At 41.9% G+C, this 18,720-nt stretch overlaps 1 protein-coding gene across 1 annotated transcript in view; it reads left to right on the top strand.

Moving 5' to 3' along the window:
* Nucleotides 1-3,701: 3,701 nt before the first annotated feature.
* The window catches only part of LOC109927566 (lutropin-choriogonadotropic hormone receptor-like), a 74,275-nt gene continuing 59,256 nt past the window's right edge, over nucleotides 3,702-18,720 (top strand). Inside the window, exon 1 of the mRNA XM_048600630.1 lies at nucleotides 3,702-3,933. Coding sequence (XP_048456587.1) covers nucleotides 3,761-3,933 — 173 coding nt within the window. The 5' untranslated portion in view covers nucleotides 3,702-3,760. The remainder of the gene's footprint in view (nucleotides 3,934-18,720) is intronic.

Raw genomic sequence — 18,720 nt, 5'->3', positions numbered from 1 at the left:
AGAAATCTTTTCTGAAGAAGGGTCTAGGCCCGAAACGTCAGCCTTCCTGCTCCTCTGATGCTGCTTGGTCTGCTGTGTTCATCCAGCTCTACACCTTGTTATCTCTAATTTGTATAATCTCTCCTTGTATCATTCTTGCAAACCTCTGTTGTATTCTCTCCAAGAGTAATATATCCTTCTTCAGGTGTGGTGCCCAGATCATCTCACAGTACTCCAAGAGGGACCTAACCAGGGTTTTGTATAACTGCAGGATAACTTCTTCATACTCTAGTCCTCTAGTTATAAAGGCCAGCATTCCACTAGCTATCTTGATTACTTTCTGTACCGATCACGGCATTTTAAAGATCTACGCACCTGAACCACCAAGTCTCTTCGGACATCACTGTATTTAATTTCATACCATCTAGAAAGTACTCTGATCTATCCTTTTTCAGGCTGAAATGGATAACTTCACACTTACTTATATCAAACTTCATCTGCTACAGTTTTCCCATTCAACTAGTCTATCAAAATCCCTTTGTAATTTCATGCTATCATCTACACTGTCCACAATGCCACCTAACTTTGTGTCATCGACGGATTTGGATATATGACTTTCTACACCAGTATCCAAACCATTAATAAATAACGTGAATAATTGAGGAACGTGAATAATTGAGGACCCAACACAGATTCTTGAGGGACACCACTGGTTACATCCTGCTGATTTGAGTACTTACGCATTATCCCTACTTTCTGTCTTCTGCCACTCAATCAGGACAATGCCTCATAAGAACTATAACATATTCAACAATGTAACAATGGAGTGTGGTGTCAACATAGTTTGGGTATCTCATTCAAAGAGTGGCAATCCCACCAGTGTAGCATTCCTCAATAAAGAACTTGCATTTATACAGTGCCTTTAACAACCTCAGGACACACCAAAGTCCTTTACAGCCAGTAAAATACTTTTGAAGTGTGGTTAAAGTCATTGTGTAGGAAACATAGCAACAAAATCACACAAGATTCCACAAATAACAATGTGATAATGATATTGCATGGGATGAATTGAATTGATTGAAGGCTGGCATCTGTGATCCCAGGAGGTGGTCAAGATGTATTATTCACTCAGCACTTTTAAATGAAATTGGACACAAATGATTCAGTCATATCTTTTGCACTGAAGAGCTGGACTCCCTCATCATTGAAGATGAGGATATTTGCCAAGCAACCACTTCCTGTTAGTTGTTTAACTGTCCACAACCATTAGATAGGACAGGCCTGTAGAGTTTAAGTTGGTCATGGGATTACTTGGCCATTTCTATTGCCAGCTGATATCTGTTGTTTTGCAGCAATTAATCTTATGTTGCCTTCTTCCTCCAAAGTGTTTAGAAAGAAGACTTATTATTACTACTGTAGCATTTATAGAAAGGTTCCTTGTTAATAAAGTTTGAGAATTACCTCCAGCTATGTGGTATCCTCACATTTAGCTCTTCTGCTGCATTATAGTCAACATTAATCACAGAAATTAGCATAGCTCATGAATTGAGTAAATCTTGCATAAATATGCACAATTCTCATTACTTCCTACTTAACATGGAAGTGAACTTCTAATAGTGAGTCAATCTGTTACCATGCAATTGACCTCTTAATTGTAATTTGAGGAACATGTACAAAATTTGATGACAAATCACAAAATTGTTCCACCAGTTTTGAGTTTTCATAACTGACAGATTCAGAGTAATTAAAGGCCAGTAATGGATTCATTAGAAAAAGATTCATTGGCTCTAAATTTCCATGTGTTTCTTGGAAAATCAGTACAAAAAATGGATAATTTACCATTTAAGCCATTTACACCATTCTATCAATAGAAAATTCCAGCAGATTGTCTGCTTCTGGAATATTAGGTAGGAGACACCAGTGTGAAAGGAGAGCTGGTGAGATGTTCATTGAAATTATTGGATGGGATTTTCAGTCCCCCACCCTGCCAAGGGAGGGAATGGAAATTGATGAGGTCCCAAATTCCCGGCACCAGCTGGCATATTGTTCGATCCTTTTCCCAGCACCAGACATTTTTGCTGAGCGTGTAGATTCAGGTCCAGCAGACCTACTTGCTCCCACAAGATGGGGAGCTACTTAGGCTCATTAAGTACCCTGCTTTATCAGCAATTCAAGGATGCCTCAGTTTTCCAAACCTGTGGCCACAGTTTAACTGGAGCCCTTAGGATCTTGTGGCATAGTGGTCGTATTCCTACAAGTGGGACAAAAGAAGAGGGTTCAAGTTCTGCTCTGTGAAAATCCTGAAGAATGACTGTGACCTTGGGGCCAGTTAAGAATGCAACCAAGTCACAAATTCTGCTTTCCTCCCTGGAGGGAAAAACGCATGGTCTTTGTTTCCTGAACACAATCCTAATAATTACTTAAGTGTGTTGACATTTTGATGAAAGTCCAAATCAGAACATCAGCCTGTAAACCAGCATCTACTTGCATGATTGAAATGACAGTATGACTGGTTCACTCTTGGTCGTTGTAAAGATTTCTAGCAGACAACAGTCAGGAGCAATATTTAGAATGGAAAAATAATCCTCATGCTCTCTGTCCCTACATAAACAGGTTGAAAGTAAAATTCTGAGAAGCCATTTGACACTGCCTCATAAGAACTGTTGCTATTTAACATTGTAACAATATTAACAAGTGTTAGCATAGTATCGATGATAATCTGATCACTTTTTCTCACAGTTAACGAAGGCAAGTATCCCGTATGCCTTCTTAACACTTTGTCTACCTGTCCCACTACCTTGATCAATCAGTTGAAATGCACACCAAGGTTCCTCTGATCCTCAGTGTTTCTCAGAGTCCATCACTTTGTTCTGCCCAAGTGCATCACCTCACACCTATCTGGATTGAATGCCATTTGCCACGGCTCAGTACATCTGATGAGCCTTTTTCTATCCTCCTGTAATGTAAGGCTAACCTCCTTACTATTTACCACCCTAACAATTTTCATATCATCTGCAAACTTATTGATCAACCTTCCTACATTCAAATCTAAGTCGTTTGTATATACCACAAACAGCAACACTGATCCCTGCTTCCAGTCAGAAAAATACCCCCCAACCATCACCACTGCTTCCTGAGGCACAGCTAATTCTGAATGCAATTAGCCCAATTTCCTTGGATCCCAATGGGCTCTTACCTTGGCTATCAATCTCCCAAGTGGGACCTTATCAAAGGCCTTGCTAAAGTGCAAGTGGACAAGTTAGATGCATTGCCCTCATCTACAGACCCAATCACCTCTTCGAAAAATTCAATCGAGTTGGTCAGACATGACCTCCCCTTAACAAAATGAATGAATTGCACTAAGAAATATTCAATTCTGCCTCTGGATAGATACCGACCTATACTCAACCAGAATATTACCGCTCATTACTTCAAGAAAAATTCTCAGTCCATTAGGTTTGAACGAGGGTGAGTGAATACAATCTACATATCACCACGTCCTGCATAAAACTTCATGCGCAACGAGGAACTCTCTCACGCCGTGGTCGTGGCTGTGCACGAGGCCCGGGAGAGCCGGCGCGCGGAGACGGCGAGCTCCCTCCAGGTGCCCGGAGCGGCGCGCGCGCGCATTCCCGCGACCCACCAGAGGCAGCATCGGAGTGTGCACACCAAGCAGCGGCACACGCCTGTGGTGGGAGGCAAGACACCTGGAGCTGGCCAAGCCGACTGAGAAGCAGTACAGAAAAAAAAAATCTTCTTCCCCAGAAAAAAAGACACGCACATGGCTTCAACTATTTATCTGTTCCTCTTGATAAGTTGTAACATAGTGTGTCATTCTTGTGTGCAAACTTACCACTGTCCCAAGATCTGTCACTGCTCCACTCAGTTTGTCAGATGTACCAAGGAGACAGCTGCCCGCGTTCCAGTTGCGACTTTACGCACCTATTTCAATCTGTAAGTATTGTCTTTCTTTTGCGATTCCACATTTTCTTCCAGTAGGACGAAGGTCTTTTACTGTTATGGAATTCTGATTCAGCTTTAAGGGTTGTTAGTGGAAGTTGCATGGTTTTAATTAGAACTGAATTATTTGCAAACTGTGCAAACGTTTAATAATAGATGTATATCAAAGTCGGTTCGTACAGTTTTTAACTTTCTATAATAATTTGCGGAAGACTTAAACTTCTAACTGTAAACGTGAAGTATGAATAGTGTACATCACATTCTGTGATAAATCTGAATTAACACATTATTATCCACTGACACTATTCGCGTCAAGGCTTGGGTATGTTTATTTTGTCGGAGCCTTTCTGTTGTCACAGTAATAAATCAAAGCACTTTCTTGACAGAGACGGGAGATGATTTTCTATCTTTCCGAAGATTACATAAAGATTTAGTTACAACTGTCACAACTTACTCCCGGTCTTCCAAAAATGTCGTTGTCCCTTACTTACTGGTCTCCCCAACCCTCCTTCCCCAATCATTTTTGCTAACAGGATATAACATCAATTGCCTAAAGGTGTTAATAACATTGCTGCTCCATTCTTGACCTATCAATGGAACAGTGCACTGACAGAATCTAGGTGCATATTCAACTTGTATTGCTTTCTGCTAGGGTTGAATAAAATAAATTGTTGTTTTGGAACAGTAAGCAAATCAGTTGCCTGATCTTATGAACTTAAACAACTATATTCATTAGATATTGTGAATCTAATTCATCCACGGTTTAAGTCAATTTTCCAATTACATTTAGCAATTCAATACTTTTAAAGTTAATAATTTATGTCCCTTGATTATAGAGTCATCAGTTAGTCAAATATTTTTTCTATGACAACTTTAGCAAAAACTTCATGACTTAAAACATCTCTATCAAGTCTTATCCTAACTATCTCTCCTCCAGTCACTGTGATTTTTCAGATGTACTGCTAATAGGTCAAGCTTCTCTGGCCAGTATAGACCTCCATATTTTAACTGCAACCTAACTATTGAATTTGCATAGGTTTAACATTGTCTGTTTGTTTTTGTACTGTATATTGCAAATATAAGACCTAGAGTTCAATGTGGTTTTTCAAGTTCATTAACTTATCCCCATAGTTTTAAAAACATGTGCACCTGATACTCCAATACACTTCTTTGATCACCTCAATTATATCTCCTTCTAATTATCGAATCATAAAGTCATACAGAACAAAACAGACCCTGCAGTTCAACTCATCTGTGCCGACCAGACATCCTAATCTGACCTAGTCCCATTTGCCAGCATTTGGCTCGTATCCCTCTAAACTCTTTCTATTCGTATACCCATCCAGATGCCTTTTAAATGTTGTAATTGTACCTACCTCCACCACTTCATCTGGTAGCTTGTTCCATATATGCACCACCCTCTGCATGAAGATGTTACCCCTCAGGTCCTTTTAAAATGTTTTCCCTCCCATCTTAAACCTATGCCCTCTAGTTTTGCACTCCCCCACCCCAGGAAAAAGACCTTGGTTATTCACCCTATCCATGAAAGTGGTGAATTGTTTGTACAAGCAGTTGATGTAATGAGACAAATGGCCTTTTTGTTCCAAGCTTTTATATGCTTTAGACAGAAATACATAATTTAGTAACTAGTTAAATGTTAGTTAAATCAAACAGCTCCTGATAAAATTTGGAGGTTTATTGGGACTTCAGATTTCTTTTGATCTTAGACCAGATCTTACTAGAGGTGCTATTTCTTCTTGTTGTATTTATTTTATAGAATAGGAAAACCACTAAGTCAAGAGGGTAATCCAAAGTAACTTCTTAATACTCTGCATATTAGCATCCAAAATTAATACAGAGGAACAGTAGAGACAGTAGCACCCAGCCCTGCCGAGTCTTCACCATCCCCCCAGACCTCCCCCTCACTGAGGACGAACGGTCAGTCCTCAGTAAAGGGCTCACCTTTATCCTCCTCCACCCAAACATCAACGAATACAGCTCACGCTTGGACGTTGAACTGTTTTTCCGCCTCCGCACTTACTACTTTAATCGTGAGCCTAACCCTCCCTCTACTGACCCCTTCTCCCACCTCCAACACACCCCCTCCTCCTGGACACCACCCCAAGGCCTCCTACCCTCCCTCAACCTCTTCATCTCCAACTGCCGTTGAGACATCCATCACCTCAACCTCTCCACCCCTCTCACCCACTCCAACCTCTTCCCCCACAGAACACGCAGCCCTCCGCTCCCTCCGCTCCAATCCCATCCTCACCATAAAAGCTGCGGACAAAGGAGGCGCAGTTGTAGTATGGCACACTGACCTCTACATTGCCGAGGCCAGACGCCAGCTCTCTGACACCTCCTCCTACCGCGCCCTTGATCATGACCCCATCCCCAATCACCAAAACATCATCTCCCAGACCATCCACAACCTCATCACTTCAGGTGACCTCCCACCCCCTGCCTCCAATCTCATTATTCCCCAACCCCACACCGCCCGTTTCTATCTCCTTCCCAAAATTCACAAACCTGACTGCCCTGGTCAACCCATTGTCTCTGCCTGCTCCTGCCCAACCGAACTTATCTCCAATTATCTTGACTCCATTTTCTCCCCCTTGGTCCAAAAACTCCCTATCTACGTCCATGACACCACCCACGCCCTCCACCTCCTCCAAAACTACCAATTCCCTGGTCCCCAACACCTCATCTTTACCATGGATGTCCAGTCCCTATGCACTTGCATTCCCCATGCAGATGCCTAAAGGCCCTCCGCTTCTTTCTGTCCCACAGGCCCGACCAGTCCCCCTCCACTGACACCCTCATCCGCTTAGCTGAACTTGTCCTCACCCTTAACAACTTCTCCTTCAATTCCTCCCACTTCCTACAGACAAAGGGGGTGACCATGGGTACCCGCATGGGCCCAAGCTATGCCTGCCTCTTTGTAGTATACGTGGAACAATCCCTCCTCCGCAGCTACACTGGCCGTATCCCCCACCTCTTCCTCCATTACATTGATGACTGTATCGGCGCCGCCTCGTGTTCCCACGAGGAGCTTGAACAGTTCATCCACTTCACCAACACCTTCCATCCCAACCTTAAGTTCACCTGGACCATCTCTGATACCTCTCTCTCCTTCCTGAACCTCTGTTTCCATCTCTGGCAACCACCTGGAAACCGATATCCATTTCAAGCCTGCTAACTCCCACATCTACCTAGAATACACCTCCTCTCACCCACCTTCCTGCAAAAATGCCATCCCTTATTCCCAATTCCTTCGCCTCCGCCACATCTGCTCCCGAGATGAGGCATTCCACTCCCGGACATCCCAGATGTCCTCGTTTCTCAAGGACCGCAACTTCCCCTCCACAGTGGTCGAAAACGCCCTCGACCATGTCTCTCGCATTTCCTGCAACTCATCCCTCGCACCCCCTCCCTGCAATAACAACCAAAACAGAATCCCCCTCATCCTCACATACCACCCCACCAACCTCCAGATCCAAAGCATCATCCTCCGGCACTTCCGCCATCTGCAATCTGACCCCACTACCAAATACTTATTTCCCTCCCCACCCTTATCTGCTTTCCAGAGGGACCACTCTCTCTGTGACTTCCTTGTCTGCTCCACACTCCCCACCAGCCCCACCACCCCCGGCACTTTTCTCTGCAACCTGGCCCTACACCTCCCCCCTCACCCCCATCCCAGGCACCAAGAAGACCTTCCACATCAAACAGATGTTCATCTGCACATCTGCTAATGTGGTATACTGTATCCTCTGTTCCCGATGTGGCCTCCTCTACATCGGGGAAACCAAGCGGAGGCTTGTGGACCGCTTTGTGGAATACTTACGCTCGGTTCGCGACAAACGACTGCAACTCCCAGTCGTGAACCATTTCAACTCCCCCCTCCCACTCTTTGGAAGACATGTCCATCCTGGGCCTCCTGCAGTGCCACAACGATGCCACCTGAAGGTTGCAGAAACAGCACCTCATATTTCGCTTGGGAACCCTGCAGCCCAATGGTATCAATATGGACTTCACAAGCTTCAAAATCTCCCCTCCCCCGACCGCATCCCAAAACCAGCCCAGCTCGTCCCCGCCTCCCTAACCTGTCCTTCCTCCTACCTATCCACTCCTCCCACCTCAAGCCCCACCCCCATTTCCTACCTACCAGCCTCATCCCGCCTCCTTGACCTGTCCGTCCTCCCTGGACTGACCTATCCCCTCCCTAACTCCCCACTTACACTTACCTTTACTGATTCCATCCCCACCTCTTTGACCTGTCTGTCTCCTCTCCACCTATCTTCTCCTTTATCCATCTTCTATCTGCTTCCCCCTCTCTCCCTATTTATTTCAGAATCCCCTTCGCCTCCCCTATTTCTGAAGAAGAGTCTAGACCCGAAACGTCAGCTTTGCTGCTCCTCTGATGCTGCTTGGCCTGCTGTGTTCATCCAGCTCTACACGTTGTTATCTCAGATTCTCCAGCATTGGCAGTCCCCACTATCACAGAGGAACAGTAGTTGTGATATTGGATTAGTAATCCAGATTCATGGATGAATAACATAAAGATGAGTTAAAATCTCATCAGCAGCTTGGGAATTCAAATTTAGTTAATAAAATGAATCAGGAATAAAAACAAAGATAGTAATGGTTAATGCGAATATGAAATTATCGGATTGGCCATTGATTGTCCTTTCCGATATCTGACTTCACACCCACTGTAATGTGGTTGATCCTTAATTACCCTCTGTAATGGCCTAAAAAGCGACTCATAACCTTTACCAAAAAACAATGGCATTGACTAGGTACTGATTTGAGTAGGATAATAGCCTACACAGCCCAGCCATGCTTATAAAGTCCTTGTAACTTACACCAATGTACTTGTGCCAAAATTAGGAGAACCGATTAGTCTACCAATAGCCTTGTTGAATCATATCTTTGAAACAACATCCAAGTCTACTGCATCACTATCTGTGGGCATATATAGTGCCACCAGCAGGAAGTGCCACTAGAGGTGGTGGCACCATGGTATAGAGTTGAGAGATGGTGATCCAGAGCATTCTCAACATTGACTCCATATTTCCTGAAATATCATGGAATTAGGTCAAACATGAAAAAGGAAACTGCTGACTATTAGCAATGTCCCTGCCTCAGCTAATGAATCAGTGCTCCTCCATGCCAAACACCATTTAGAAAAAACACTGAAGGTAGCAAGAGCACAGGGTGAAGGACCTCAGTGTCCGTTAACAAGAGTGACCCAGTAGCCCTACCTACTGAGTGAGGTAGGTAAGTCCTCAGGGACAAAGTGCTGAGCTTGTCTTGTGACAAAGATTGAGAAAACCAACAGCAGTGTAAAACCTACATGGCTTTGTCCTTACCAATCCGCCTGTAACAAACCCGTGAGGTGCTAGGCCCCATTAGTGGCAGCATAGTTGTGTTTCAATATATTATCAAAACTCATCATCTATAATATCCCTCACTGTATGACTACCTGCAAGTCAGATGAGCCTAGAAGCAGCGACAGGTGTCCTAAAAATGAGGTGTCAACCTGGTACAGATACATGTGTGAAAAAGAGAGAAAGCAGGATGTCAGAGCTCAGAAATCACACATCTAATGGATCAAACCAAAACTTTTGCCAAATCCAGTGGAAGAAGATGTTGGACAATTAAATAATGAATGAACGAAATAGGTTCCACAAGCATCCCTATCCTGAATGATGTGGAGCCCAGCATATATATGGAAAGGACAAGGCTGAAGTATTGGCATTCATCAAGTGTTTGTCTTTAAACAATAGTACCATGTTGGTCCATTTCAACCTCATTTTTAAATCTCCAGCACAATAGAATTGTGCCATTATTCACTCTTCAGCCACTTTGATTCACTGTGTACGAGATCAAGAAATGACCAGATATAGTAAAGGCAATTAGTTGCAAATAACTGTACCATTGAAGATTTGTGCACCAGAACTAGCTGCATCTCAAGCCCAAGCTGTTCCAGTACATTTACAACAGTAGTGTCTACTCAAGAAATGGAATATTACCCTTTTATGCCCTGTCCATGAATGGCCATACAATGCAATCCATGAACCTACCCTAAATTATCAACAAAATTATTGATGTGTTGACAGTCCAATTAAATAACAAATAATCATCTATAACCTGCTTACTGATGCTGAGATTGGGCTCTGCCAAAACCATTCAGCTCCAGACCTCATTGTAATCTTATTCCAAAATTTGGAAAAAAAAAAAAATTGAACTTCAGAGTGGAGGTGAGAGTCACTACCCTTGAGATCAAGGCAATATTTGATTGAGTATGGCATGAAGGACCCCCAGTAAAATTGAAGTCATTGAATAGGTGATATTATAGGTTAGTTGGGGCAAGGGAAGCACCACTGATTGGATTTATTCCTGACACAAAGAAATACGGTTGTGCTTATTGAAGGCCAATCGCTGTGCATTATGCAAGAATCCTTCAGAGTAGTGTCCTATGCTCAATATGACCAAGGTCAGAGGTAGGGATGTTTGCTGATGATTGCACAATTTTCAGCAATGTTCAGGAAACTATCGGATATATGGGGACAACACCACCACTAAGTTTCCAATCCACCTGCACAGAATTCTGGCATTCCAATGTGGTACCATTTCTTCTTTGTGGTTGGGTCAAAATCCTTGAACTCCTTATCCAGCAGTATTGTGGGAGGAACTTCACCACAGGTCCTGCAGCAGTTCAAGAAGGTCACTTGTAACTGCCTTCCAGCTTTGTCCTGGATGATATAAAGCTTCTTGACAGACGTTGGTATTGCTCACTATTATGGTCACAGGCATATGATGTGACCTGAGAATTCCTCCAGGCAAGTGGAGGGCATTCTATCCATTGCTGATTTGTTCCAGAAGCTGACTCCCCATCACCTTCTCAAGACATTAGGGATTGGCAATAAATACTGGTCTAAATATCTATGACCTGTTGGCAAGCAAAAATTATACCAACATATTAAACATAGCAGATACTCAAATTGTCATTATGTTTGCCAGTAGACCAGACATTACAAATGGAATATGATTATCAAAATGATTCCATGGAAGAATTATTTCTAAATATTTACTAACATATTTTTCACGGTACACAACATTTTAAAAAGTAGCATTTATAGGTCTTGCATTTTAATGTGATGCTTTTCTTCCTGTCAAAAGCTTTCTATTGATAGTTCTGTGTTTTCATCAGTAGGAAAACTTGTTAGTTAATTCAGAGCTGATCATCACAGTTGTAGCAACTAGTTGAAATTGAATATTCTCAAACAAAATGGCAATAGCCCTTTAGTTTCTGTTGTAGACTAAGCCACAATAGTGTTCATTTTGGAACGCTGTGAGTTTTTCTAGGTTGATATTTATGATTGCTATATGCTGGCCCTATTTGTAATTATCTGTACTTCCATTCCTTCTAAAATGACAAACATCAATGAGACACTAGGAAGATTCTGTCACCTAAAGGGAAAGCATGTCCCAAGAGCAGAGGTGATCAAACATGGATCTGAGCATGACTTTGAGAAAAGAAACTTGAGTACAATATTGTTGTAAATGTTTTGTTTTATTATGAGTGATATTAATGATGTGTAATATATTGTTTTCAATTTGCTCACTCCCATATTAGGTTTAACATGACTGAGGGATTAGAATTTTCAAAGAGATTTGAATTTTCTTTTTTTTCAGGTTTCCCTGACTCTTACACCGATATAGCAGTGAATAAGAGAATATCTGAAAATTTAACTCTTGTTTAAGGCTAATATTTCCTGTTCTAATGTTAAAGGAACATATTAGTAAGATACAATTAAGCTGAAAGTTGTGATGGTTAGATTTGTTTACTCTGCTTTTTTCTTCATTCACTGCAGTTTTATTTTGAAGCTGTTGCACCTGTGTATATAATGTATATATAATTAACATATTATTTTACTGATGCCACCAACTTCTTTGCCCCCAACCACCTCCATGGTGTGAGATTCTCTCGCTGACATTGTCATTGATGAGTCTCCATTTCCTTCAGTGAATTTCACTCATTGCCATTAATTTCAACCCCCAGATTGATCATGTATTCAGACTGAACCTGACCAGATACTAATGTCAATTTCAAGTTCCATGTCATTATCCACTACCCTCACCTAGTGTTCCACTTTACCAATATTACCCACTTCTGTCCTTATTTGGGCAGCTGAAATCATATCCAGGCTTTTATTTTGTGCCTTTCACTATCTTCTTTTCTGACCTTTAATTCTTCCTACAAAATCTTACATGTCCACTATGCAAGCTGGCTTGGTTTGCAATGTTTTGTTATAACTGATTGAGTTGCTAGGCCATTCGAACGGAAGTTAAGTGTTAATTATAGAGTCATAGAGTCATAGAGTTATACAGTACAGAAACAGACCCCATGGTCCAACTCGTCTATGCCAACCAGATATCATAACTTCCCATTTGCCAGCATTTGGCCTATATCCTTCTAAACCCTTCCTATTCATGTAGCTATCCAGCTGCCTTTTAAATGTAGTAATTGTACCTACTTCCACACTTCCTCTGGCAACCTATTTCACACATACACCACCGTCTGCGAGAAAAAGTTATCCCTCGGGTCCTTTTTAAATCTTTCTCCTTTCACCTTAAACCTATGCCGTCTAGTTTTAGAATCCCCCCATGCTAGGAAAAAGGCCTTGGCTAATTACCCTGTCCATGCCCCTCATGATTTTATAAACCTCTATAAGGCCACTCCTCAGCCTTCGACACTCCAGGGAAAAAAGCCCCAGCCTATTCAGCCTCTTCCTACAGCTCAAACCCTCAAATTCCATCAATATCCTTGTAAATCTTTTCTGAATCCTTTCAAGTTTAACAACATTTTTCGTATAGCAGGGAGACTGGTATTCTAAAAGTGGCCTCACCAATGTCCTGTACAGCCACAACATGATGGCCCAACTCTTATACTCAATGAAAACTGAAAGAACTGTGGATGCTGTAAATCAGGGACAAAAACAGAAGTTGCTGGAAAAGCTCAGCAGGTCTGGCAGCATCTGTGAAGAAGTCAGTTAATGTTTCGGGTCTGGTGACCCTTCCTCAGAACTATTTTTAATGCACTGATCAATAAAGGCAAGTGTGCCAAACGCCTTCTTCACCACCCTGTCTACCTACCTCTTGAGGAACTATGCACCTGCACCCCCAGGTCTCTTTGTTCAGCAACATTCCCCAGGGTCCTACCTTTAACTGTACAAGTCCTGCCCTGCTTTGCCTTACCAAAATGCAGGACCTCAAATTTATCTAAATTAAACTCCATCTGTCACTCCTCGGCCATTTGCCCATCTGACCAAGGTCTCTTTGTACTCTGGCCATGATACCACCAATTTTGGTGTCATCTGCAAACTTACTAACCATACTTCCTATATTTACATCCAGATCATTTATATAAATGATGAAAAGCAATGGACCCAGCACTGACCCTTACAGCACACCGCTGGTCAAAGGCCTCTAGTCCAAAACAAATCCTCTACCACCACTGTCTTCTCTTAGCTTCTAGCCAATTGGATACAAAATTGGCTGGCTTCCCCTGAATTCCATGTGATCTAACCTTACTAATCAGTCTACCACGCGGACTCTTGTCAAACGTCTTGCTGAAGTCCATATAGACAAAGTCTACTGTTCTGTCTTTACCAATCTTCTTTGTCACTGCTTCAAAACTGTCTTACTGAAGCCAGCTAGGTTGGGGCAGCAGGTTTCCTTCCCTAAAGGTGAAGGAGTTTGTTTGAAAATTCAACAGATTCATGGGTTGAATCAAAATTTCCACATCCCTCAGTTGAGTTCAGAGATGCAGGTGGGTGGGGAGGCCATGGGCTTGAAGGGGGGCTGCCATGAGATTTGATGGAAGTGTGAGGGGCAGAGCTCACACTGCATTTCCACCTCCCTCTGATTAAAGTTTAAGGCAGGAAGGCTTGCAGTTGCCAATGGATACCGTTAATTTGACTCTGGGGACATCATCTAGCAATCACTATTGGATTTGCCTGTGGCCTGCTGGAGGATGAGGCATCCCTTGTTCTTAGGCACTCAATGTTGGATCAACGGACCCAGCATTGGTATGGTAGGACTGTGGAAGCCCACAGGGAGCCGCCCTATGCATTTGCTTGTGACCCGCTCTCTGTGACTCCTGTCCTGTCCTACTTACCTGACTCCAGAGGATTCATTGTCAATTGTTTGCATAAGTCCCACTGCAGTTCCAGAAGTGGCTACCACTGCTAGTAACACTGCCAGTCTACAGAGCAACCAGTGTGGCGAGTAAGTGACTAGGAATGCTGGGAGCTCTAGTGGCAAGGATCAGAGATCATCGTAGACCGTAGATTGAGTTGGTGAGGGAGTGCCATCAGACTTTAGAGTGGATTTCAGATCCCCACCCCCCACCACGCCAATAACCCACATTCATTTTGTAAAATTTATTTGTTCATGCTTTGGATATGGGTGTTGCTGGCTAGGGCTGCATTTATTATCTCCCCCTAAGTGCCCTAGAAAGGGCTAGTGAGCTGCCTCCCTAACCTGCAGTGGTCCATGTGGTATACATACAGCCACAATGTTGTTAGGTAGACATACCCAGAACTTTAAAACCATAGCAAAATTATGGCACAAAAAGAGACCATTTAACCAATTGTGCCTGTGCCACCTGAACAAAGCAGCCACTCATTCTAAACCCACATTCTGGCAGCTCTGTACCTGCAGGTTACAGAACTTCAGGTGCAGATCCAGGTTTATTTTAAATGGTTTGCATGTTTCTGTCTCAACCTCAAAAGCGGGCAGCGAATTCCAGACACCTATCAGCATCTGGGTGGAACAGTTTTCCTCATGTCTCCTCTAATCCATCAACCAGTCACCTCAAATCTCTACCAGGTGATAATTAATCTCTCTGCTAGGGGAAGCAGGTCTTCCCTGTCCACTTTTACCAAGTTACTCATTATTTTGCACCTCTATTAAGTCATCCTTCAGCCTCCTTTTTTTTCTAAGGTAAGACCCTAGTCTATCAATTCTGAAGAAGGGTCACCGGACCTGAAACGTTAACTCTGTTTATTCTTTCACAGATGCTGCCAGACCTGCTGAGCTTTTTCAGCAACTTTGTTTTTGTTTAATTCAAGCTTCAGCAACATTTTTGTAACTTGTAAATTTACCTGCTTTTGACCCAGCAACAGTGAAGGAATGGTAATATGGTTCCAAGTTGGGATGGCATGGGGCTTGGATTGGAATTTGCAGGTGATGCTATTCCCATGCATCTGTGAGCCTCGTCCTTGTAGTTGGTAGATGTTTTGGGTTTGGATGATGCAGTCTATGGAGCCTTGCTGTGTTGCTGCACTGCATCTTTTAAAAAATTGATTCACATGATGTAGGCATCACTGACTGGGCCAGCATTTATTGCCCACCCCTAAATGCTCTTGCGATGGTGGTGGTGAGCTGCCTTCATGTACCATTCTAATCCATTGATATACGTAAACCCACACTACCTTTAGGGATGGAATTGGAGGATTTTGACCCATGACACTGAAGGAATGACAATATGTGTCTAGTCAAGATGGTGAGTGGCTTGAAGGGGAATGTGCAGGTGGTAGTGTTCCCATGTATCTGCTGCCCTTGTCCTTTGAGACAAGGTGGTGTTTACAGGTTTAGAGGTTGCTGCCTAAAGAGCCTTAGTGAATGGTAATGCCACTATGCATCCATGGTGCAAGAGCGAATGGTTAAGATGATAGCTGGGGTGGCTGTCAAACATGCTGCTTAACCTATATGGTGGTTACAATACAATTAGGTCATGTAAGAAAGGACAACTTCGGAACCCTATAGACATAGCTCCCAGTTGTGTATGACTGATATCACTATGACTTAGCTCTTTGCATAGTAGCTGTTGCTACACAATAGCTATTCTTAAAAGTAACCCTTTGCCACACATCTTTCCCTAAGTTTTTTCACTGTACCCCTTCTAACTATTAACATTTAACTCTTTAATCTCACCTCCCCTGCTAAAGTTTCTTGTGCCTGAGGAATTAATCTCACTACCCTTTTTGTTGGACATATAGCATGTATGTGCTACCTTATGATAATCTTGGAAGATTATACCATTGGTTAAGTGAGATGGTAGCATCTCAAGACAGTTGGGTCCAGGGCTGTGACAGTTGTGCTGACTCAAATACAACATTCAAATTAGGACCAGAAATAAACTACTCAACTCCTCAAGCGTTCCCCTGCCATTGAATAAAATCACGGCTGATCTGACAGTAACCTCAACTCCAGATTCCTGTTATATTGTTGATCATCACTTTAGTGAAGCAGGAAAGAGGAAGCAGAAATCAGTCTACTTCACAGTCTGCTCCCTAACCAACTGCCCTCGCTGGGGAAAACATCTTTTTGTTATATTCAGAAGTGCTCCTACACAAAAACAAATGGTTTTTCCCAAATTACTTGTGGCTATTTTCACCTACTAGCCACCACCATTAAATCATGCAAACAAAGCCTGTTCAAGGCAATGCAGACCATCAATGGTGAGGGAGAGGTAGGGAGAGAGGGAGGGATTAAATCAAAATGGAAAAATAATCCCTCTTTGTAATCTGTTTTCAGAAATGCTCTTACGTACAGCTGAACTTTCTTTTCCATCACCAAATCTCCATTTTTTTTCACCTATTAACCACTAATAATAAATCATCTGTGTTTTCCATTTGAGTAATTTATATGCAAAGCTCATTAAGGGCAATGGAGACCATCGAAGGTGAGGGAGAGAGAAAGGACTAAATCAAAATGGAAAAAAAATCTTTCAATTATATTCTACAATATGCATCAATTGCTTCTTTGTGTGTGTCTCTGAGAACATGTTCTGGTTCATTGTACAAATAACCATAATTTACGTTTCATATTCTTTTTTCAAAATAGCAAACAAAAATTAACACACATATTTGCAGACAAAAATATACTTCTAAAAGTATATTTCACATTTCCAAGGTTTATGTTATGAGGTGTCCTTCTTGGACTCCCTGTCATTAGATCCTTTTGATAAAACAGTCCAAATATTGATGACTTTTATTCACCCTTTCTCAGTTTGAATATTTCTTTTCTATTTGACATTTGCTTTAAACTTGCTATATCCATGACTTTTCTCATTTACACTCTTTGTAGAAGGGATCAATGATCTATATATCATTCTATATGTGTGATCCCTTCATATAACATTATTTCCACGATCTTGGATAAATAGAAAGCTATGTCCACTGCATCAACAAATAGAAGGGTTTCAGCAGCCAGTCAAATACAGTAGTTTTAACGTGTTCTTCACTGCTTCATATTCTTCTGGCTTCGCAAGCAAATGGGTAACTTTTCTCATTATATCCTATGAAGGATATTATGAACTGCATTGAAAAATACATCACCAAGATTGGCATGCAGGGCATCACTAAGATGGTTATTTTCATATTTTTGGAATCACCCAAAGCTGGTAATTTCAATATATAATTTCCTATTTTTAATTTTTAAACATGTTTTGTTTGCCCTCAAGATAGGTTCTAATGTATCAAAGCTTGTATCCAGTCTCATCTGCATGCCTGACCAATCGACAAAACCATGCAGCTGCCCCTTTTTTATCTTTGGAGATCAGTTATTTCGTTATGCATAGACCTGGCATGATCAATTACGATGGGATTGACACTTTCCAACTAAAATTGTTAATGTAAAGTTACATCTGACTCATCATGATTTATCTCCAAACTAATATACTTAACAGTGCCAGAAGCCTGAATACCAACTTTTAATTCTCTCCAAATTTGATCAATAACATTCTTTTCAAATTCATTAGTGCCATCTCATTAAAAAAAAGTCACCGGTATGAATCATAAAGGTGCCTGAATATTTCCACCATAGTGCCAATAAAATGTTGCAGGATCTGCCTTGAATTGTGCATAGCCTAACTTTAATAGAACAGCCCTCACTGAAAAGTATCGTGCTTGGGAAGTGTCATTTAATCTATTAACACATTTATCCTGATTTTCTGTTCTATATCAGATACTTCCTTTGGAGGCAGGAGAAACACTTCACTCCGAAGTCGGTTTAGCCTGCTAAAAGCTGCTTTTATATCTGTATACACCTCTGTCAATGGGCAGTTAAAATAGCAAAAAAATTTCAAACTCACTTTTCCTGCTGTTGTGTACACTGATCTCTTTACTGTCAAAGCATTCCTAAAAACCTCAGGCCACCAACCTAGCCTTGAACTTATAGGTCCCATTTGGCAAGACTTTTCTGGTACAGAACCATCCACATGATAGAGGAGGTTGACTTCCTTCTGCATCCTCTGAATAGACCCCAAAATTCTTTCTAGTTTTCTAACACTTATGGTTTAGCCCCTTTTGCTGCTTTATCTTCTGGTAGCCTTTTTATTGCTGACTAGGCCAGTATTTATTATCTAGTTCTAACTGCCCAGATGGCTGTTAAGAGTCAATCACTTTTCTGTAGATCTGAAGTCTATACAGGCCTGACCAGGTTAGGATTCATATTGAACATTAGTGAACCAGATGTGTTTTTAATAACAATTGACAGTGGTTACTTGCCATTAGACTAGCTTTTAACTCCAAGTTTTGATTGAATTCAAATTTCACCACCTGTTTTGTTGGGATTTGAAAGATGTTCCCCAGAACATTAGCTTGGGGTTCCAGATTACTAGCTTAGTGACATTACCACTGTACCTCCTGAACTGCCAGTATCTTATTTAATATTATATCAATTACTGCATGATTTATTTTGCAG

This window comes from Rhincodon typus, chromosome 9, assembly GCF_021869965.1.
Source record: "Rhincodon typus isolate 14 chromosome 9, sRhiTyp1.1, whole genome shotgun sequence".
Lineage (NCBI taxonomy): Eukaryota > Metazoa > Chordata > Chondrichthyes > Orectolobiformes > Rhincodontidae > Rhincodon > Rhincodon typus.
Note: the sequence above shows the minus strand (reverse complement) of the source record. Positions and strands in the feature narration are given on the sequence as shown.